The 22,430-nt window shown below is 42.6% G+C and overlaps 1 protein-coding gene across 7 annotated transcripts in view; it reads left to right on the plus strand.

The window, feature by feature from the left end:
* Positions 1-22,430, plus strand: part of TULP4 (TUB like protein 4) — a 157,805-nt gene that overhangs the window by 126,615 nt on the left and 8,760 nt on the right. For all 7 annotated transcript variants that reach the window (XM_080584404.1, XM_080584398.1, XM_080584400.1 and 4 more), the window contains 7 exons: positions 7,531-7,755; positions 9,413-9,647; positions 10,168-10,312; positions 11,824-11,968; positions 13,202-13,295; positions 15,215-15,358; positions 19,358-21,945. In XM_080584404.1, the coding sequence (XP_080440530.1) occupies positions 7,531-7,755; positions 9,413-9,647; positions 10,168-10,312; positions 11,824-11,968; positions 13,202-13,295; positions 15,215-15,358; positions 19,358-21,945 (3,576 nt within the window). The remainder of the gene's footprint in view (positions 1-7,530; positions 7,756-9,412; positions 9,648-10,167; positions 10,313-11,823; positions 11,969-13,201; positions 13,296-15,214; positions 15,359-19,357; positions 21,946-22,430) is intronic.

Genomic DNA, 22,430 nt, shown 5'->3' on the forward strand with positions numbered 1-22,430 from the left:
TGATGACTGTTGTCATGGTTCCCTTAAAGGTGTTTTATATGCCACCTCCTCCTCCAGCTTTAATATGTTTTTGACATCCTCCATATCATTTGATTAACTCTCTTAAGCACCTTCAGTGTAGGATTTTACGGTTCATAAACCCAGTTTGCTGACGATAAAACGCTAGGTAGGGAAATTGCACTTGTTTAGAAGTATCCAAGTGAACACTGAAGAATAATATTCATAAACAGAATGATAGAGTTAGCATATTATAACTGTCTCTAGCTCTCTGCACTGGGGCTTCAGCCTGCCACCCTGACATTCTGAAAAATATATATTTGCAGAATATAGTGCAATTAACTGAAAAAGCATTGCTAAAATTTAGGCAAATGAAGGACTTCTGCTACACAGGGTCAAACTGCTTTGAACTGTGAAAGAATGTTGACAAAATTCCTGAACTCCCTTCAGAAAGTCACACCAGACTTTTATGTTATCGGAAGCAATTATATCAAAAACAGGTCCATATTGTGACTCCCAAGAGTCAATACTGATTATTTATTTTATAAAAAAAACATATCTTAAAGGTTGTTGATCAGCTGGTAACTATGCAAAAATATACTATCAATTTCTGTAAATCTTAGTACTTTCTGTTCTCGCCCCTGTGTATAGAAACATCAACCTGATGAACTAAAAATGTGACCAGTTGTTTTAGGTGACAGCTTTTTTCATGGTCCTGCTTTCCCAGCATTTAAAACTGTTATTAAAAGTGCAGGCTGCCCTGCTGGTTGTAATTTCTTTTTTTTTTCTTTTTTCTTTTTTTATTGGAAGAATGTTTATTTCCTATGCTATTTGTTAAATCCTCATAACTTTTTCCTGGCAATAAGCAGGGATGGGAATAATATTAATAGGCCTCATTCAACACTGTCACAGTCTTGCTAAAATTGTTTCCTGGAAACGCTGCAATTGAGTTCTGTCACTTCAGAATTTCTCATCTGATGTGCAAACAGGTTATTTATTATATCAATGAACCATACCTACTGTCACAAAATTCACTTCTGAGTGGATACAACTACTTCATGTCTTTCTATTTGGACTTCAAACTCAAGAGTCTCCTGCAGGACCACTTAAAAATTGACTATCTACTGACTTCACCAAACGTGTGAAGTTATTCTGTTTGATGATTCACATTTTTTGCTTATATTTCAGTTTCCTTCTCTGTTTTTTACGATTTTCTTTCTTGCATGTCCCAAAGAGGAACCGGGGAAGAAGATCATGGATTTAGAAACCCTGATACTGATCTCATCTATACATTTATAATCCTAGAGTAAATTTACATTAGCCTATGATTTTATACTGCTGTGTAACTGCTGTAGGAACAGATTAGACCTAAAGTGCAAAGAAGAAGAGTGAGCTGAGCTCAGCACGTTCCAGAATCAGATGTTTTACGGACAACAAGATATGTTGCAGAAAAGCTGTAGTCACATTTTTCTCAGTGTAATACTTTAAACCCTAATCCAGAGTTTTGTACCAAAGGCTAAATCTTTATGGTAGAAGGTCTGGGGAGTCTTTGAGAAGACCCACTTTCTTTAACCATGCTGCTGTCAGCAGAAGCCCTCATGACGTTTCATGGACTGCTCCTGTGCTGGAAACGTCCTGGCATCTGAACAGTTAAATTTAAGACAGTGTGCTTCTGCAGAAACCTGATAATTGTGTAAAATCTATTTTACTAAGGCCTGAGAAGGAAGGTGCAATGTTAGGTTAAATTCACATCAAAAGGACTTTGAGAGAAGAGGCTGCCTTTTATGTTACCCAGCTGAGCTGACCTTGCTTACTTTGTCTTCATCTATTTCACATACAGTGTTCAGGGTTGTTGCTTCTGAATTAACATTGTCTTTCATTTTCTATTGGCTGAAGTTAATCCTATTTAGTTGTCATCGGATGACACCAAACTTTCAAAGATTTTATTTACAGAAATAAAAGAGTTACAGGATGAAAAACAAGAGCAACAGCTTAGAACTATCTGGCGTAACAATTCTTTGGGATATCAATAAGGACCTTGGTGTTTTCTGTATAGGCCATAAGATCATTTCTGACTGCTACACAAATGGGTCATGATCAGGACTGCAAAATACAGCCTGTCTTTCTATACTTGGTTAGGTACAGTTTCATTCTGCTAGGATGGAGTCTCATAGTTATATTGAAATCTAAACAACAACAACAAAGTCACTGTAGAAACAGAGGATATAAGAAAAATCTGCAAATCAAATGAGTTTGCTGCATGAAAAATCATGTAAGGCCACAGCATTTCTGACCATGTCATAGTCTTTATTGCTTTTATCACCATCAATTCTCTTGCTAGTTAATATTATTCCCACTGTAAATATGGGTAACAGAAGAATGAAGATGTTAAATTACTTTCCAACAATTATCCTTGAACTCTACAGCAGTGCAGAGATGTGCACACAAAATTCAGAAGAGCCAGGTGGGCACTGTAGCCATTGCACCTTCTGGTTTCTCTGAAAAAAAGCTGGGAGAAAGGCAAAGTATGCATCTCCACAACACCAATGTACAGTGAGAGAAAGCAGACAGTGTCCGTTAGGGTTTTCACTTGTACGTGCCATTCAGTAGATACAATTTTGCAGTTGGGTTATTTCTCCTGAGAAAAATCCCAGTCTTTGCTGGACTTTCTGCCTTGGAATGCTGTTTTTGTTTATCTCATTACCAGTGGGACTTCCAGTTCCAGTAATCAAGGAACAAGTGCAACCATCAGACAAGCCACATAGCTCAGGATTTCTGGGCTGAAGGAATGCAGCAAGGAACAGCTTGAACAGTGTTGTCTTTGACTGAACTGTATACAAGCGATGACAAGTAGATAAATTGTGTTTCCTCCTGTAAGAGAGACAGATGAATGGCATTGAGTAGATGTATCTGACTTTTAAACCCACTCGAAATAATGGAAATAAATGCATGCTTTATAAGGAACAATACTTGTGCTTCGGACATGGCAGATCAATTGCTTTTCTTCTGCATAGTTTGGAGTTATTAGCTGAAGCCAGCTAATAACTGACTTGCAGTAGTAATTGATTCATATCCATGTCCTTCAAGGGAAAGAGTGGGAAGCCTAGTTATTGAGAAATATTATTGGAGCAGTACATTTAAAGGTCAGGTCAGATCTGGCATTTGGGTGATCTTTTATTTCCCCAGGCCTTTAATCATGAGCTAATTTTCTCTGAACCTCATTGTAAGTCCTAGACCTCCCCTGAAAATGAAGTGTTGCTGTATATTAGACTTGAGGAGTACTGGGGGACAGACCATTCCATAGAAAAAGAAGGCAAGGCCTGCCTGGGGAATCAGTACACAAAGGCAAACCAATATTTTACAAGCGCCACTTGATGAGACTGAGTATATAAAGGTTAAAATGTGAGGTGTGTGGGCAGACTAAATATACAGATGGAAGAGTGGAAATGTCATGATTTACAAACAGTTCTTCCCTTGTAGGTATTATATCTTTATCTGTTTAGTATCTTTATCTATGACTCGGACAGTGGGATCGAGTGCACCCTCAGCTGATTTGCAGATGACACCAAGCTGAGGGGTGCAGTCGATACACCAGAAGGAAGGGATGCCATCCAAAGGGACCTGGGCAAGCTAAATAAGTGGGCCCACATAAACCTAATGAGGTTCAGCAAGTCCAAGTGCAAGGTGCTGCGCTTGGGTTGGGGCAATCCCAGATGTGAGCACAGACTAGGAGAAGAACACTAAGAGCAGCCCTGCAGAGAAGGACTTGGGGGTTCTGGTGGACAGAAAGCTCGACATGAGCCAGCAGTGCGCGCTTGGAGCCCAGAAGGCCAACTGCATCCTGGGCTGCATCAACAGAGGTATGGCCAGCAGGTGGAGGGAGGGGATTGTCCCCCTCTGCTCTGCCCTTGTGCTGGTGTGCTGCATCCAGGTCTGGGGCCCCCAGCAGCAGAAAGATGTGGGGCTGTTGGAGCAGACCCAGAGGAGGGCTACAAAGATGATCAGAGGGCTGGAGCAGCTCTCCTGTGCAGAAAGGCTGAGAGAGCTGGGGATGTTTAGCCTGAAGAAGAGAAGGCTCTGGGGAGACATCATTGCGGCCTTTCAGTACTTAAATGGGGCTTATAAAAAAGATGTGGAGGGAGTTTTTACATGGACAGTTAATTATAGGAGAAGGGGGAACAGTTTTAAACTAAAAGAGAGGAGATTTAGATTAGATGTTAGGAGGAAATTCTTCACTCAGAGGGTGGTGAGGCACTGGCACAGGCTGCCCAGAGAAGCTGTGGATGCCCCATCCCTGGAGGTGCTCAAGGCCAGGCTGGATGGGGCTTTGGGCAGCCTGGTCTGGTGGGAGGTGTCCCTGCCCATGGCAGGGGGCTTGGAGCTAGGTGGTCCTTAAGGTCCCTTCCAATCCAGGCCATTCTATGATTCTATGTGTGTGCGTTTATTTAAACATGCACCCACTCATGCATATATTGTTATATACATATACATAAAAATGCATGCACGTACATAAAAAATACCTAAATAATGCAGTCATGTGTTCAAAAGTTAGAAGATGGGTGAGTTATGATTGCCTATTGGGAATTCAAGATGAAATCATGCAGTGAGACATGCAGTGAGTCTTTTGGCTTCTGGCTTTCTAACTGTTCCTTAGCTCCACAGTGCTTTATTGCCAAAGGTCCCACGCAGCATTTCAAAGCTACTGAAAAAATTCCTCCTTGGGATGTTTTAGATTGCACAGGTTTTTGCACTGATACTGTCTGCATCTCTGCTCTTCCCTGCATGCTGCATTAACCTGAGAGACATGGTTTCATTTGATCCAGATAACTGGATGAGAAGAGGGCTATCTTGGTGTATTATAATATTGTAATAGCTGAAATGCTAGACTTCATGGTAGGGCTGTCTGGGTGTGGTGTATTGAATTATGATAGCTGGGATATTAGACTTCATAATCTCTTCTGGCATTAAACTTCATGTAAGCAATAAACGTTTTTGCGCTAAGTCACACATTTGTTTATTCCCTCACCTTATTTATAGGTAAGCTTTGCTTGATCCAGTGTGACCAGAGGGATGTGGTTTGGTTCCCACAGTAACTATCAGGCAGATAGTTCTGCCCATGCTGGAAGTCAGTCCTTGAGGAAATCAGGGTCACTTCTCCTAGTGCCTTCCTCAGGCTGTTGTACACTATAACTGGCAGGTACCTAACTTTTGTCAGCGCCTTTCCAATCATATTTATTTTGCAAGCAGCATGAACTGTCTCATTACTGCCAGGCAGTATGAGGGTTGAGCACACTCTCAAATAATGAAAATACCCATCAGTAGGGACATTTTATGTGATCACTCATCGAATCCGAGACTCTGTCCCACAAATTATGGTTATGACAAGCTATGTAATAATTATTCATGGTACATGAAGGATTTCTCAATTCTTTTGAAGTTCTCCACTACAAAATGCCTTTAGCAATTATGGTGAAAATCATAATGTTCACATGTTGTTGCTTTTCATTTGCATATCAGTCAGCCTGAAGGTTTCTGCCCCCATAGAACTGTTTGTAGCGTTGTCTCTGAAGCTCTTTATTCCTACCACTTTAAAACCAATATTTTCTTTGAAATTTAAATCTAGGATAAGATGACGTAGCAGGGAAGATCTTTCTTCTGAAAAAATTCTGTCATCCAGTCCTTTATCTTGATGATAGACATCAATGTCATTCTGTGTAACTGCATTTTGCTTTATGGGATTCACAGAAAAAAAAACATCTTGTGCTCGTTTCTCATCTTTAAGCATTTTGAATTTGTAAACTCGATTAATAACTTCTAATTAGATTAGTAACTTCTAACTCCAAACTAGATTAGTAACTTCTGGGCTGATCCAAACTGTGTATCTGGGTACCATATTACTGGAGAGGAGTGGATAAAGGTTACTACTGATGGTGCCTTGACTTTTATCTTCTACGTAGTTAATTCTTGTTTGCTACATTATGATATTCCGAAGAGACCCTGACCTTTCAGTAAATACAGTTCATAATTAGCTAAAGAATATGTTCGCTTAAGCTTTTGAATGTCAAGGATCGTGAAAAGAAGGGAGCCCTTCACAGGAAGGAGTAAACCTTTTGCAGTTCACCAGTTACAGCCCGCTGGACAGTATTCTTCATGGAGTGAGTGTTTCTTCCTCTCACTATGTATATACTATATATATGTATACATATATATATATATACACACGCTGTGTATATATATATATGTATATAGTATAGAGATAGCAGCTGTGGGATTGAGATTCCATAGGGTATGTGTATATATGCAAGTAAAGAGTTTTGCAACACTGAAGGCGGGAGATGACATGTGGCTGCGGCTAACCCTCTTGAAGGGCAAAAATAATAGTGGTAGTGCTATAAGAGGTCACAACACACCAGTGCTGTGCATCAAGAAGATGGGGTTTAGCATGATAGTTTAGAAAACTTCTTGTAAGCACAAGTAGCTGTCTGGGAAAGAGCTCAGAGATGTTTGTGGGACAGCTTTACTCATGAGGATCATCTTGCACCCCAAAGCACAAGTATACTCATGTTACAGAATCACGCAGAATCACACAATTCTAGGGGTTGGAAGGGACCTCTGAGATCATCGAGCCCAACCCCCCTGCTAAAAACAGGTTCCCATATCTCTTAAGAGCTGGTTTTCATTAGATTATCCAGTCTGTTCAGTTTTTAGTCAGGCTGTTACTTGAGACCTGCAATGAAATCCTTTTTCATGGTTCTAAATTTGCACACAACTCACTATTATCATGTAAACTCTTCATATTCCTTCAGCAGAGAATGATGTCCAAAGGGGGGGCTGAGCTGAATTTTGGTATATGGCTCTGAGTTCTGACACTTTGTCCCAATCACCTCTGACTCTATTTCTGTGCTTAATGCCATGAACTTAGACATTTTTCAGTGTGGACAAACAGGAGACAAAAAGGCCATTCTTCATTTTGCCCATGGTGGTCTTTTACAATTCACTTCCTCTGGGAATGGTTCAAAAAAGACATTGTGTGGCAGAAGACTCAGTGCAACACAAGCAAACCAATTGGATTTTGTTCACTAGTCTACTAATTGTCTCTGGGCATGTAGTTTGAATTTCAGTTGTAAACTATGAGCCATCACCAGTGGATGAAGATTGATTAGATGACTGAAAAAACAATCTGGATGGGGCCTCAAAGGATCCTGCTTTTTAACACTGTGTGACTTTTAAGTCACATGTCCTCATAGTGCCTCATTTTCCCCATCTGGGTCATGAAATGGATAGACAGTTCCTTGTGTGAAGCGCTTTAAGTCTTGTGAGTAAAAAGCATGATATAAATATCAACCACTGTTATCAATAATTTCAGATGTTCACATTTTTTCTCACTTTTGTGGACAATAACGTGCACGTTTAAGTTTCTGGAAGATGAAAGGGAACATAGTTGGTGCTGAACTTGTATGAACGCTTCCTGCACAATTGTTTGGGTGAAAGTGTATGATCTTTTTAAGTTATGCCCTCTTCCTCTTCATGCAGCGTCCCATCATCTCGATCTGCTGGGGTCACAGGGATTCACGCCTGCTGATGGCTTCTGGACCGGCGTTATACGTTGTCAGAGTAGAGCACAGGGTCTCCAGTCTGCAGCTCCTGTGCCAGCAGACCATCGCTAGCTGTCTGCGGGATGACAAGGATATCAGCAAGCTGACCCTGCCCCCTCGACTCTGCTCGTACCTCACCACTGCCTTCATACCAACAATCAAGGTGAAAGGAAAGAAGCATGTGTATGTGTGGAAGAGGAAGGGGTTGCTTGATTTTCTTCCCCTATGCTGCTCCCAAGTGACAAAGGATAAAATCCTGGCTCCATGTAATTACGATAAAAAAGGTTGATTAAGGGTAATTCCTCTCTTCAATGACATCATGGATCAGTGATTAGTGTGGTGCCTACTAAAATCTGAAAAGAGGGCTCACACCCTGATCTGTGCTAAACTGTGTGTATGGCCTTTCCGAGGACACAATACGCTGTGTCCCAAGGGTACAAAATGCTGTTGACTCATGCAGACTACCAAAGAAGCTCATGCCAACGATAGTACTGTGTCACAGTTCAGGAGAGATTCACAGTGGCAAAATTGTTGCCTCCCTGCATGTTACATGAGTCCGTAAGACCTGTGGCTGCCCAAATATCTCTCCTGACAATGAGTTCTGCTAACCTTACTGCTCCAGCAGTGCTATGGGAAAATGAAGCAGTTATTACACCTTTTCCTGTACATTAGCAGGGCTGCTTGCAGAGCCATCTGCTCAACCCCATTTTTTCGTATTTTTGCCCTCCGGCACATCTCAGGATTTCAAAACTCTTTATTACAGCCTGTAAACCAGAGCATTAGCTAGTAAATGGCCTACATTCAAATATGTATTTTTGTGTTATGTATTTTTTGTGTGTGTATTACAGCATTTTCTCTGAGTTTCAGGTCCTTGTTAAAACAATATAGATCTAGAATAGCTAATTTGAAATCTGTGGAGTTGGCCAAGCTTAAATGAGACCAAATTATGCCTATAATATAATGATTCAACACAGTTCCATTTGTGTACTGCAAATCAGGGCAATTTCTGCAATTGTGAAACATTCCACTTGTCAAAGAAGAGTAAATACCTTACTGTAACCATGACTCCTTGATCTCCAAAGATACAGAGCATTAAGTAGAATAGTGGTAAAGAAGCACACATTACTAGTATTTGTGTCGTAGAGGCTGTATTGTCTTAGACAAAAGCAGTTTAGTTGCTTAAGGACTGAGCTCTTCATGGATTAATACAGCCTGCTGGCAAGCAGGGCAAAGTAACCCACCTTGAGCTTTGGGCTCATATTTCTCAACACAGCATGCAAAAAGGCCCTCATCAAAGATGGGTCATGTACTTGGAAAGGAATGGGATGATAGAAGAGGTACAAGTTTTTTCCAGAGCTGACAGCATCGTAGCATAGTGGCATAGCATGCACCAGTACTAACTAGGAATGGGAACAAGAGTTGCTAAGTTCACGTGGGGGGACAGCAAGAGGCGAGATACTCTGACTTTGACCTGTTGACCACATTACCCAAGTTAAAACAGAAGTTTGTGATAGAGCTGGGACTTCAATACAGGTTTGTTGTCTAATTCAATTCTCCGACCACAAGTCCTACCTTTCTCTTTGATGTAATTAGTTTTAGTTTTGTAGTTTTGAGCTGCTTTTAACCTAACTAAATAGTATACAGCACCTCTGTCTTGCATGTGGGTCTTGCATATCTCACGCAGTAACCTGTACTAATCTTGAGCTGCCAAGTTAGAAGTGGATTCAAATTCAGTTAGTCATGTCAGGATTAAGTTGCCACAGACAAAAAAACCAATAACCTATAGGAAACTTTCTCTTTCCTTCCTTCATTTAATTAAGCCTCCTATCCCAGACCCAAACAATATGAGAGATTTTGTCAGCTACCCAACAGCTGGCAATGAACGGCTTCACTGCACGATGAAGCGGACAGAAGATGACCCAGAGGTCGGTGGTCCATGTTATACTCTGTACTTGGAATATCTTGGGGGACTGGTGCCCATCCTCAAAGGACGTCGTATCAGCAAGTTGCGGCCAGAGTTTGTCATCATGGATCCTAAAACAGATGGAAAAGCAGGTAGAAGTGAATTGTAGCTCTGTATAAAAAATTATTTAGAAAGACAGACTTTAGATATTAAAACCTCAAGAATTAAAGAAAATCTGTGTATGCAATATAGAAGCTAGCATCCGATCTTCATTTTTTCTGATGAGAAAAAGTTTTTAGCATGACCTAAGCTCAAGCCTCTCAAATTATACCATACAGTCTTCTGTCTTACAAAAAGGGAACTTCTTGTATTTTGAATAGATTGCTAATTAGCAGAAAATATTCTTTAGTCTTAATAGCAGAAAATATTCTTTAGTCTTTATTTTGAAGTCATTTGAATGTGATTCACCCGTCTGAATCATGTGCACTTGAGTTCAGACCATTGGAAACTTGGACTTTATACAAGGCAAGGTGAAGAACAGTTAATTATGTCTGTATAGTTTTATCTTGTCTACTGCATGCGGATCGGATTTATGCTTCTGATGACTGATAGTTGTAATTGATACCAGTTTTCTAAAGCAGCACTTAAATTTTCTGGGGCCTGTCTTGATAGATGAAATCTACGGAAACAGCTTGATTTCCACTGTGATTGACAGCTGCAACTGCTCTGACTCCAGCGATATCGAACTGAGTGATGACTGGGCAGCAAAAAAGTCTCCCAAAATCAGTCGAGCTAGCAAATCACCCAAACTCCCCAGGTAATCATTGCTTGGATATTTCATCACCTTTTTTTGCCAAAAAAAAGATGATGAAAAGATTTCTTCCTTTCCTTTTTTTCTTTTTTTTTCTTTTTTATTTTTTTTTTCTTTCTTTAAACAGTGTCTTAACACCTCAGAAAGTTAAAAGTGAACTCCTTTGGGCAGATAGGAGCAGTTGGGTCCTCTGCAGTGTGCAGTTCTGCAGTGATCTGAGACTGGCGTTAAGGTGGACTTTGGGGAAAGTTGTGGGGCAGAAAGTAATGGGAAACAATAGGCACCATTCTTCCCCAGCAGTCTCAAGGAAAAGCTTTATGAAGTCTCCAACCACTGCCTTTGCTGTATGTGAACTCTTGACACCACTAAATGTTTCCTGTGTTAGATAGTCCATGTTTTTATGTGCTCTGTGCTTAGAATCCCTGGTCTAGTTAATCCCTCGCCTGTACTTTCTCAGGGGTATTTTAAAGTTCAAAAGTCCACACAATTGATCCTGGCCTAGGTGGCACTGCTGATGTGGCAACCTTGCAAGGAAGACTCAGCAAACTTCCTCCTAAACATTGGGTTGACCGGGCTCTGTAACAATATGAAAAACAAGTTTCTAAGCTATTTATTTGTCTGGTGCTTTCCTGCCAGCTCTTCATATTTATTATGTGTGTAGACAGAAACTCCCACCTGCACAGCCTCACTGATGTCCATGATGCTTCTCACAGGCACTGATGTCTGTCTGCCAGCTTCATGTTGCAGGATTGTGGCACTGAGGCCTTCTAGCTGCAGCTTTTCCAAAGACTTTATAGTATGAGACTGTCCTAGAATGAGGCAAAGGAAATGCATCCCTTTATATGTGAATGTAATGTGTAAATCACCAAAGTTTTATTTCAGTAGTCCTTGACAGCAGAACCACGAATTCCTGTGCCTAAAACAGAAATAGTTCAGGGAAATGAAGAACCTTGTTGTCTTCGTTTTCTAAGAGTGTATTTTTCAAATATAATTTTTGTTCTTTATTTTTGCCACCAATGATCTTTTTCGGTTGCATGATCCCCTTATTCATGGCTCCCTTTGTATAACATGGGCTAGGAGTAACTTTTGACTTAGAGTGAGAGCACTGATGAAGTTTGTGGAGCCTTGGTTTGCTGTGCTATTGCAGAGATCTGCCAGCTCAAGTGTCATGTTTCCATTTCTTGAGGCTTTGCTCAAAGTCTGCAGAGCTGAAATAATTCAGCCTTACACCTTTTTATGGATTAGTGGAGGATATATTGCATCTGGTAGAACTGCTGTAAGCTTTGTTAAATGAATCTGAAGGCATCCGATCTGAGTTACTGCAAATGTGTTGGGCTTTTTATGTCTTCAAAATTTGAACCATAACTCTCCGTCCTGTAGACTATGCAGTCTTCACTAATCATCTAGAGAACACCATACCAGTTGTCTTCATTACCATCTTTATATTCATCCAAGACACGGATTTTTTTGCATTTTTGCATGCCAATTGATGATTCTAATTATTGCTTTATATGCAGAATCAATATAGAAGCTCGCAAATCTCCAAAGATGTCACGAGCCGCGCAGGAGATATCAAGATCTCCAAGGTTACCAATAAGGAAACCTTCTATTGGTTCACCAAGCCTAACCCGAAGAGAGTTTCCTTTAGAAGATATTACTCAGGTATTGTGTGCATTGTTACCAGACCTGAGCCCAAATGCATCACTTTCCAGAGGCAGCAATCTATGATATAGATCCAGTGATCACCAATAGAATAGTTTCATTTAATTACATCTACTAGATGGCACACCTATAGAATCACATTTTCTAAGTCAATATTGATGGTCTAAAGTATCAATGGAGTATCAAGCATTGTTTGATAAGTCTCTCCCCAATTACTTCTGCCAATGCGAATCCATGTGAGAGATTTTATTCTAGTTGATGTTGTTGGCTGTTTGAAAGTATATGTGAAAGTGTTTCTTAGTTTTTGCAGAGCTGTTCTAATGCCACCATAGTTCTCTGCTTTGCTAGGATTCTGCAGAGACAGGGAAATGATTGCTCTACAGGGCCAAATGTTCTGTTTCATAATTGCTTGGAACAGCCTTAATTGGAAGGAAGGCAAGAAATTAGCATTTTGTGTTCTTTGTGTTGTTCACGTTCTGTGGGTAAATGAAACTTAGCAGCCTGTAAAACTGTCTGGGTTACTCATTTCATTAATACCGATCTGAATTCTTTTCATTTTATTTTCTATTGTTTCAGTTGCTTTTTTTCCATTCTGTCATTTCACTTTTTCCTTCATACTAAAATGTTCTCGGTCAGTTACATAGCAGTGGTAGATAAAACCAAAAGTCCTTTGAATAGCACAGGAGAGCAAAGGCTTAGATCCTGTTCCTGATGCTGATGGCATAACTCTTGGACTTCAAAATTTCTTAATCTTTTGTAGCCATAATTTGATTACCATGGAAGCAGTGGTTTGGGAAACTGCTTTGGAAGCTCATTATGAATTCATTTCTGTCTTATTTATTGTGCTGTAAAGTGATTTTTAAGCATAGAACCAAAGGGCAGGCAGCATTTCTTTCTGAAATACAAAATAGCTGGACTCTTACTGTGTGGGAGAAGCAGACATCTGAAACAGTCTTATTCTCACTAAGCAGCTATCATGTTCTTCTGCACTTCAACAGCTTTAAGTAGCCTGTATGATTGTTGACATAATTTCTGATGGTGTTCAGATATCAAAATGAGGCTTCTTAATGACTGGGTATAATAGTTGCTACAAAGACACTTTAGGCTGTTTCAGTAAAATAAAAGAAGCTTCAACTGTATTATCACTTGCAATAGCTTTACTGCCCTGCAGGTTTTTATTAGAACTTCATGCAGATTTTATCAGGTGAAAAATATCTTGTTTTTTCTTTGCAGCACAACTACCTTGCTCAGGTCACATCTAACATCTGGGGAACCAAATTTAAAATTGTGGGTTTGGCTGCTTTCCTACCAACGAACCTTGGTGCAGGTAAAAGTAAATTCTTTTGATTTTTTGCATATCAATGTTTCTAACAAATAACGAATTTACGCTGTATGATTCTTTTTAGGTGATCAGAGATCTTCTTTAACAAAGCAGTTATTTTCTGTGGACAGTAGAAATTAGATTTTACAAATTTTCACTGTAGCTAAAAGAGATTCAAATCTATAAATACAATAACAAGATGACAAATAAATACAATAACAAAGTCTCAGCTGTAATGAACAGATTAATTAATAGTAAAGTCCAGACCTTAATTTTTACAGTGTATTTGAACAACAATAACAACAACAAAAAAAAGAATAAACAAAATTTTTGCAAGACTGTAAAAATCACAGGGTTTTAGTTACTGTAATAGAAGTATTTTTTAAAATCCAATTTTTCTAGTCATTTAGCTGCTAACTATACCAAAATAATGTAAAAACTCTTACAGCATCGTGCTCAAGATTCTTCAAATCAATGCCTAGAATATTCACATGGTTCTCCTGCTGGATCATCAGTAAACTGATAGCCTTCATTAAAAGTAAAAATTGTCTAGTCTCAACTTTTTCCTGAGTCGGCCTTTTCTCCCTAGATAGTCCTGTTGAAAGGAAAAAGGCTAAGCAAAGAACAGGGTACCACCTAGAATTAGTAGCAGAACTGAGCTCTGAATTGAAATACTAATGTAATTATAGGAGTTTTAAGAGCTCTTTGGAAAATGTATTTGTTCCTGAGCTGAATTATGTACGTAGGTCAGGACTACATAATGATGCCCTGGATGCAGAATTAGTTAAACAGGTATCTTCTGTGTCTATACTGACTACCATCAGACAAGACATGGAGTCTCAGCTCCTGGCAAGACAACCCTCTCTGACCCAGCCTCCAAACAAAGGTTGTCCTCAGGATGTTGTCACCCTGGGGTCAACCAGTGTTACTACTATAGGGCAATGGCACTCACTATTTACTAAAGTGTTACACAAACTCTCAGGTTAATTCCAGCCTCTCTGTTTTTCAAGTCATTTATCACTTTTTGACAACCACATTTCCAATGATTGTCAAAAGATGGTGTAAGAGTGACCCTACTGTGCCAGACCAGATGTCTTTCTAATTCAATTTTCTCTCAGTATCAGTGACAAATACGTATGGTAGGAGTGTGGAGTAAGTAAATATGCGTGGAGTAAGTGTGTAGAGGTATTTCCTTCAGATATTCTCCCAGTCTTCAAGGCTTAGGTCCCACAGACTTCCTGAGCCAGGAGGGTTTTTTTTTATATGTAATAACAGGAGCAAATTCTTCACTCAGAGGGTGGTGAGGCACTGGCACGGGTTGCCCTGAGAAGCTGTGGATGCCCCATCCCTGGAGGTGTTCAGGACCAGACTGGACAGGGCCCTGGGCAACCTGATCTAGTGGGTGGCATCCCAGCCTATGGCAGGGGCTTGGAACTAGATGGTCTTCAGGGTCCCTTCCAACCTGAGCCATTCTATGATTCTATCATTCTGTGGTAACCCTCAACAGATTTCCTTTCTGAAACCTTGCCCGTTTTCCCCTGAGTTCATATAAGTCTGTAGAGTCCTGTGGTCAAGAGTTCCAAAAGTAGAATGGAAGAAATATTTTCCTTTCCTAAATATAGATGCAAATACAGGATGAAGTAATTTATTATTTCCACAGCTTATTTAACTAAAGAGAAGCTGCTTCTGTTTAAGGAGAAATAGCTGAAAGAAACAATCCTTTTTATCCTATTTATGCAAAAATAACATTGCATAGTGATTTGGTTAAGAATGGCCCATACATGCATTTGTTCATAAACAAATTATATAACAATAGTCATAACCCTTCTATCTGCTTTGAATTAATTCTCTCTCTTAGCTTTAGATGCTCTTTGTGTGACAGATTTCTTTTATTTTTTTTATTTCTTGTTATACTCTGTCTCCAGTAATATATAAAACCAGTTTGCTGCACCTTCAGCCCAGGCAGATGACAATATATCTCCCAGAAGTGCGGAAGATTTCAATGGACTACATTAACCTGCCTGTCTTTAATCCAAATGTTTTCAGTGAAGATGAAGATGATTTACCGGGTAAGGAAGAACTGGAGGTCTTTCAAATTATGGGTTAAGCTAGCTGGAGGACAGATCATTTGTGTCACTAGCTCCCTCTGGTAAATACACACATCAAAATCCCTTACTCTGATGTAGTCCTGTAGAATAGAATTAGGACAAGGCTAATATGTATTACGGACATTGTTTTTATAAAAATACATGGAAAGTATAATCCACATAGAGCTGCTAAGTTTCAAGTTCATTGGAACATTAATCATCTTCTGTTTAGTTCACTAAGAATTCTCTGTAGATGGAAGCCTTGCATTCCCCATCTTTGTAGACCAGAATTATGTTGTGTCAGAAGCCCAGAAGGGTTGTTCTTGTGACCCGATGGCATCAAGGCATAATCTGCTGACAGGAGCCTGGGGAGGTTCCTGACTTACTCAGCCACATTTTGAGATGTGTTAAAAGCCCATTTGGATTTTTATCAGTACCGAGTCTTACAGAGAGGCTATAATAGTATGTTGTATAAACGAGGTGGGTCAGGAAGGAATTTCTAATTTCCCTGAGGTGGAAGGTAGCAGAACATTCAAGCAGTGCAGGGAAGGCTTGGTTGCAGGTGATATGGGTGTGACAGATACGTGTGGGGTGATAAGAGTGTGGACTAAAAGTACTGAAGACCTTCTGCAATCAAAAAAAAAAAAATCATGCAAATAAAATGAATACGTAATTGCCAAAAAGTTAAAATAATACAATTTCAGAATTCTCACATCAGTGAGGGATTCCTGTTTCTCACGTCACAGTTTTTTTGAACTATAGGAGTGGCCTTCATGGACAGCCAGTACTCTTTAAGGGGGAAGAAGTGTGAGCACTGCAAAGCAATTATAAGCTTGAGATAGAATCTAATGAAATAAATAGAAATTCTCACATTATTTTGTACCATCATTTTGACTGCTGAAAGCACCCAAGCTTGTGACTAACCCAAGCATCAGAGTAGTTCTCTGAATTTTTAAAGAAATATTCATGTGCTTAAAAGGAAGCCCATTCCCTCATGATTTGAGCCTTGGCTTGTTTAATTTATGTCTACCTGATATGAACCTGTAGGATTTGAAGAAAGAGTTTCTTCAGAAAGATCTGAAAAAAAGTAATAACATTTTCTAGTATGAAACCTGATTCAAGCATACAAGACATAATAGAAAATTTGAATAGGAAAAAAATAAAAAGTTCTTTTGTCCCTTCATGGGAATTGGATCTGCAATATCATTTCTTTTTATATTATTAAAAGAGCTGAAACAGTATTGTGAATCAAAAGTTGGTAAACACCACAGAAATATGGGGAAAATTGATAGAGTTTTGTTCCAGCTCTTTGAGAAACGTAATAGAAGAGTCACATTACCCAGTCCTCTATAAGAATCTTCCTCTTCTGGCCACTTTTTTCTTTGAAGTTTCTTATGAACATTCATTTCTGACTTGACTACTTAAATTTTAAAACCTTTTGGAGATACCCTTTCTTAAAGCATGTATATAATGGAAGAAAGTGCCTTACACTAACAGGAAAATATATTGCAGTGTAGATAATGATTACATAACAGATTTAAAACAAGTAAACCACAACAAGAACAAAAATAGTAGAAAGCTGCTCTTGGGCAGTGGAATTTATTAGTGAAGTACGCTTGGGACAGGTGCTTTTTAATGTAGTCAGTAAAGACTTGGCAAGGCAAACGGACAGCGAATTGATTTAACTTGCAAATTATGCAAACAAATCAATTAAAAAACATTGGAGAAATGAGAAAACATTGGATTTAAACACATTGGGATATTATGCAACACCATCACAAATGAGGTGTTATTTGGATAGGCTTAATACCCATGACAGCAACGTTCGGGATTGCTCAAGCCAAGCTAACAATTACACTTCAGCCTCTGGAGGATAAATTGCTAACCTGCAGGCATTGGGATGAGTGCATGGCCTGCCAGCCAGGCACAGAATCACACTGCCTCAGGGTCCGTGAAGTTTAGCTGTCAGCCTTCTTCTAAAGCAATGAGCAGAGTTACTGTAAAAGCTAGCCAACATAGCCACAAACATCTGTACACCTACTATCTTTTGCTGGGGTGACTGATGTTGGTAAGAACCTAATGCTATTTAAGATGTAATTATAGAGTATGGATAGGTGACTAGAATTTTAATTAGAAATTAATTAGGAACTGGGCAGTGGCTGGAGGAGTTATGGCTAATGGATTCTTTGCCTGATCGCATCTTGCAGATCAGAAGTCTTCACAGAATTTCCACACACATGTGATCATGGATACAACTCACTTATCATTTTCGTTTTTTTTTTTTTAATACAGGAAAACTAGTAAGGACTCTGCAACATTCTTAGGTTCTTTTTTTGTTTATATATTGCTTACCCTTTTCCCTCATTATTATGTTAATTCTTATTTTGACTTCTGCACCTGTACTTGCTTCCAACTTTCTCATTTCCCTTTTGCTCTCTAGCTTTTCAATGGTAGCTCCTGTTGGAATCAGTCTGGGCCCTTTTAGCAGAAGCAATTGGAGCAAATTCCATGCTTTGTGCTTAAAATTGTCAGAACTGCTTCTTGCCGCACTGTCACTTGTTAACCACCATGTATGGGAAACTTTTCATATAGTCATCTGCTTCTTTTCGCATTTCTGATTGCAGCCCAACCAAATATTGAAGCTGAAAGTGCCCTGACTATAATACCTACTTCTTGAATCTTTCTGGATTCCCTTCTATTTCCTCACATCTTTTCCACAAGAACTTGCTTTCAATAACTTCTATGTGTTTTGTCTGTATTTCATTCCATCATATTCCTCCCTCCGTTTCATTTTCCTTCTTTTATTGTGTTGCTTTGTCATTCACTGTACTCAAGGGATAATAATACTTCCCTTTGGCCAGCTGGTGTCTGTATTCTCCAGTTTGCCTAAGCTCATTGAATTTGGGGACATTATACTAACGATTTATACAGTGCCTTCAGTGCAAACTTTCCACTTTCTTCTTTTCCTTCACTTTTATTTTTTTAAAGACACTATTCGTCAAACACCTAAGTCAGAGCTGCAAATTGCCATCAGATCAGAGAGTAGGCTTGAGGAGCATCACTGCATCCTCTGCGTAAAGCTCGGTCTCTAGCCTGACTGGCTCTAGAGAGTGTCAGCCTGGGCAGGTGGGGACTGTTTTGTGCCCCACCATCACATAGCAGCAGCCCTAGAGAAAGTCAGGGAGCCACGTTGGGTGGTCCTAGTACAAAGGCCAAAGAAAAAGTGGCAGCAGCCAGGGGTCTGTGAGTGGATTTTCTTTTCTATTGTGTGTTAATGTATTTATTATCAAAAAACTTGCCTGAAAAGTAATGTGAGTCGCGATTCAGAAAACTTTTTATTCCTTTGATTATGGTAGTTACAACTGGATGATGAGTGAGTGGTAGGTCGGACCCATCAGGTACACTCATTGCTCTGGGAAAGTCCATGGGAATCAGTGCAGGCTGAACGAAGGCCCTGAAACACCACTGCTAGAAGTTAACTTAAAGCTGATCAACAGCTGTTGTGCAATGGGAGTCAGTGAAGATAGGCTCGCTTAATTGCTCCAACTAATGTCTGATTTCAGAGGCTGATAGCAGCCCATCCAAACACAGCAGAGCGCTTAAGCAAGTACAGAAGATAAGCAGGCTATTTAAGCAGTCAAAGGTAAAGCGGAATGACAAAGTACAAAAGACAGGCCATGTTTTTCATCTCACTAGCTTTAAAAACAATTCTCTCCAATTCCTGAATTTCGCGTAAACACTGCCATGAAATTTTCCAGTGCTGCATTTTTTAGCCTCCCACATGCCTTCCGCAGAGTGCTGGAGAAAACCAAATGGCACGTGAGGCATTTCTGGAACATTCCCAGGTTTGGCGCCTGCTGTCCTTGTGATTGCTTAAGCACCGCGCTCAGCAAAGGCCCAGGGGCTGGGGCGAGCAGGATGTGAGCGGCCTCGCCACATGTGAGGAGGCCATCGGTTGACTGGATGTGTTGTTCCTTGCAGTGCCCGGGGCGCCCGGAGCCCCCGCCAGCAGCCCGCCCTGCACCGTCAACATCCCCATCGCGCCCATCCACAGCTCGGCCCAGGCCATGTCGCCCACGCAGAGCATCGGCCTGGTGCAGTCACTGCTGGCTAACCAGAACGTGCAGCTGGACGTGCTGGCCAACCCGCCAGCCGAGGCGGGCGGCGAGGGGACGGGACCCTTCCCGGGGGCCCCAGGGCGCTTCCCTGGCCCCGGCCCTGGCCCTGGGGCGATGGCAGCGGTGGCGGCGGCGGCCAGCGGGGAGCTGGGCCGCACCATCCCTGCGCCCCCTGCCATCGCCCCGCCACCCCCTGCCATGGCCCTCGCCGACCTCCGGGACCACGGTGACCGCGATCACGAGCCCCCTCCCAAGGCCAAGGCCCCGCGGCCGGGGCCGCAGCTGGTGGAAGGCGATGCCGTCATCTTCGGGGCCGCCCAGGAGCTGCAGCTGAACAAGATGAACCCCCCGCCACCATACCCCGGCACCGTTCCTCCCGCCGGGCCCCCGCCACCACCGCCCGGCCCCCCGCCGCCGCCCCTCGACCTCTGCCTGAAAAAGGGGGAGTTCTCCCTCTACCCGGCCGGGCACTACCAGCCACCGCTGGGGTACGAGCGGATAACAACGTTCGACAGCAGCGGGAACGTGGAGGAGGTGTGCCGGCCTCGCACACGGATGCTCTGCGCCCAGGGCACCTACACCCTGCCAGGGCCCGGCAGCTCCGCCACCCTGCGTATCACCGCTGCCGAGAAGAAGATGCAGCAGCCCTGCACCAGCGCCACCCTGAACCGGCTGACGGTTCCCCGTTACTCCATCCCCACCGGGGATCCGCCGCCGTACCCCGACATCGCCAGCCAGCTGTCGCAGGGCAGGAGCATTGCGCAGAGGCTGGACAGCACTATCATTCACGCCACTCTGCGGAGGAACAGCAGGGAGGCGGCACTGAAAATGGCCCAACTGGTGGACAGCCAGAGAGCCACCTTGCAACTTCCCCCCAAAGCCAAGAGCAGCGTGGTGACGGCGCAGTACCAGCAGAGAGTACCCACCGCCCTGTACACCTGCAGCCAGTGCAGCAGCAGCGGCAGCACTGCGAGCGCTGGTGGTATGGGCAGCATGGCTAACGCCAACGCTAGCAACAGCACTTCCAGTATCGGTGGCATGAGACCTGATCTGGGCACGGGGAGTGGCTCCCAGCACAGCTCTGTCCTCGCTCACTCCGTCAGCACTTCGCCTCTGGCCTCCCAGTCCTCCTACAACCTGCTGAGCCCGCCTGACAATTCCCGTGACCGGGCGGATTATATCAACTCCGCCTTCACGGAGGATGAGGCCCTTTCTCAGCACTGCCCAGTGGAAAAATCAATACGGCACGTACCCGTGGCCTTGACGGAGGCTGCCATCAGTGTAAAACGGCCACCGCCCTACCAGTGGGACCCTATGGTGAGTGAAGAGATATGGGTTCCTCAGGAAAGGACACCTCAGAGCTCAGTGCCCAACCCTCTAAAACCGGCTCCTCTCATCATCGGACAAGCGCAGCATCTGGATATGTCTCGAGTGCCATTCGTCTCCCCTAAGTCTCCGACCAGTCCCACTGCCACTTTCCAGACGAGTTATGGGGTTGGAGTACCATACCCAGGAAGCTACAGTGCCCCCCCCCTTCAGGGAATGCAGCCCCCCTGCTCCCCCAAAGAAGCTCTGGCCCCCACACAGTTTGCACAGCAGGAGCCAACCGTAGTGCTTCAGCCAGGTTATCCGCCCAACCTCTCCTATTGCCCTCTGCCGCCCATGTATCCGGGAAGTAGCGCCTGCTCTAGTTTACAGCTGCCACCGATAGCCTTGCACCCGTGGAGCTCCTACAGCGCATGCCCACCCGTGCAGAACCCCCAGGGCACTCTGCCCCCCAAGCCGCTCCTCGTGGTGGAGAAGCCGGTCATGTCTCCCCCGCCGGCAGAGCTTCAGGGCCACGTGGGCACAGAGGTAATGGTGGAGACGGCGGACACCTTCCAGGAGGTGCTCTCCTTGACTGAAAGCCCTGTTCCTCAAAGGACAGACAAATTCGGCAAGAAGAGCCGGAAGCGACTCGATAGTCGCGCTGAGGAAGGAAACGTGCAGGCTATCACTGAGGGCAAGGTCAAAAAAGAGGCGAGGACACTGACTGACTTCAATTCGCTAATATCCAGCCCGAGGCTGGGGAGAGAGAAGAAGAAAGTCAAGAGCCAGAAAGACCAGCTGAAGTCCAAGAAGCTGAACAAGACAAACGAATTTCAGGATAGTTCAGAGAGCGAGCCAGAGCTTTTTATCAGTGGGGACGAACTGATGAACCAGAGTCAGGGCAGCAAAAAGGGTTGGAAAACCAAAAGGAATTTGAGGACAGCCAGTGAGCTGGATGAGTTCAAGTGCCGTAAGGCCAGCGAGAAGGAGGACGGGAGGCTGGGGAGCCAGGGCTTTGTGTATGTGATGGCCAACAAGCAGCCGCTCTGGAACGAGGCAACGCAAGTCTACCAGCTGGACTTCGGAGGGCGGGTGACCCAGGAGTCTGCAAAAAACTTCCAGATTGAGCTGGAAGGGCGACAGGTAGGAGGGCGGCAGCAAACGCTGCGGGTGGGAGGGCAGGGGGGAAAGCTGGGCCAGAATGCCATCTGCCCCTCGTGTGGCAGAGTGCCTCTAGCTCGTGTTAGCGGCTCTTTGAAAAAACTTTGCTATGCACAGAAAGTAATCCATAAAAGCCAGCAAGCAGACGTCTAGATTCAGAACTAAGGGCAAAGTTCAGCTGTAAAGTACATTTACCAAGTATGTTTTGAATTACTCCAGTCAGTCATAGGAGCAAAGGCCTCCTTTAATCTGACTGGCTTTTACTTCTGAAGGTAAATGTTTTTTGTAATAAAGTGCAAGGGAAAATGCAATACATTTCCCCAGCTGTAGTTGCATTTGAAGTCAGTTATTGCAGATGATAGTTTAATGAGCAGTGCTCAGTTCTTGTGATAGTTACACAGATCAGCTCCATTCAACAGATAACTAAGACAGATAGACATACAATTAGGTTCCCTTGTTCAAAATTT

This window comes from Anser brachyrhynchus, assembly GCF_964034855.1.
Source record: "Anser brachyrhynchus genome assembly, chromosome: 3".
Classification (NCBI taxonomy): domain Eukaryota; kingdom Metazoa; phylum Chordata; class Aves; order Anseriformes; family Anatidae; genus Anser; species Anser brachyrhynchus.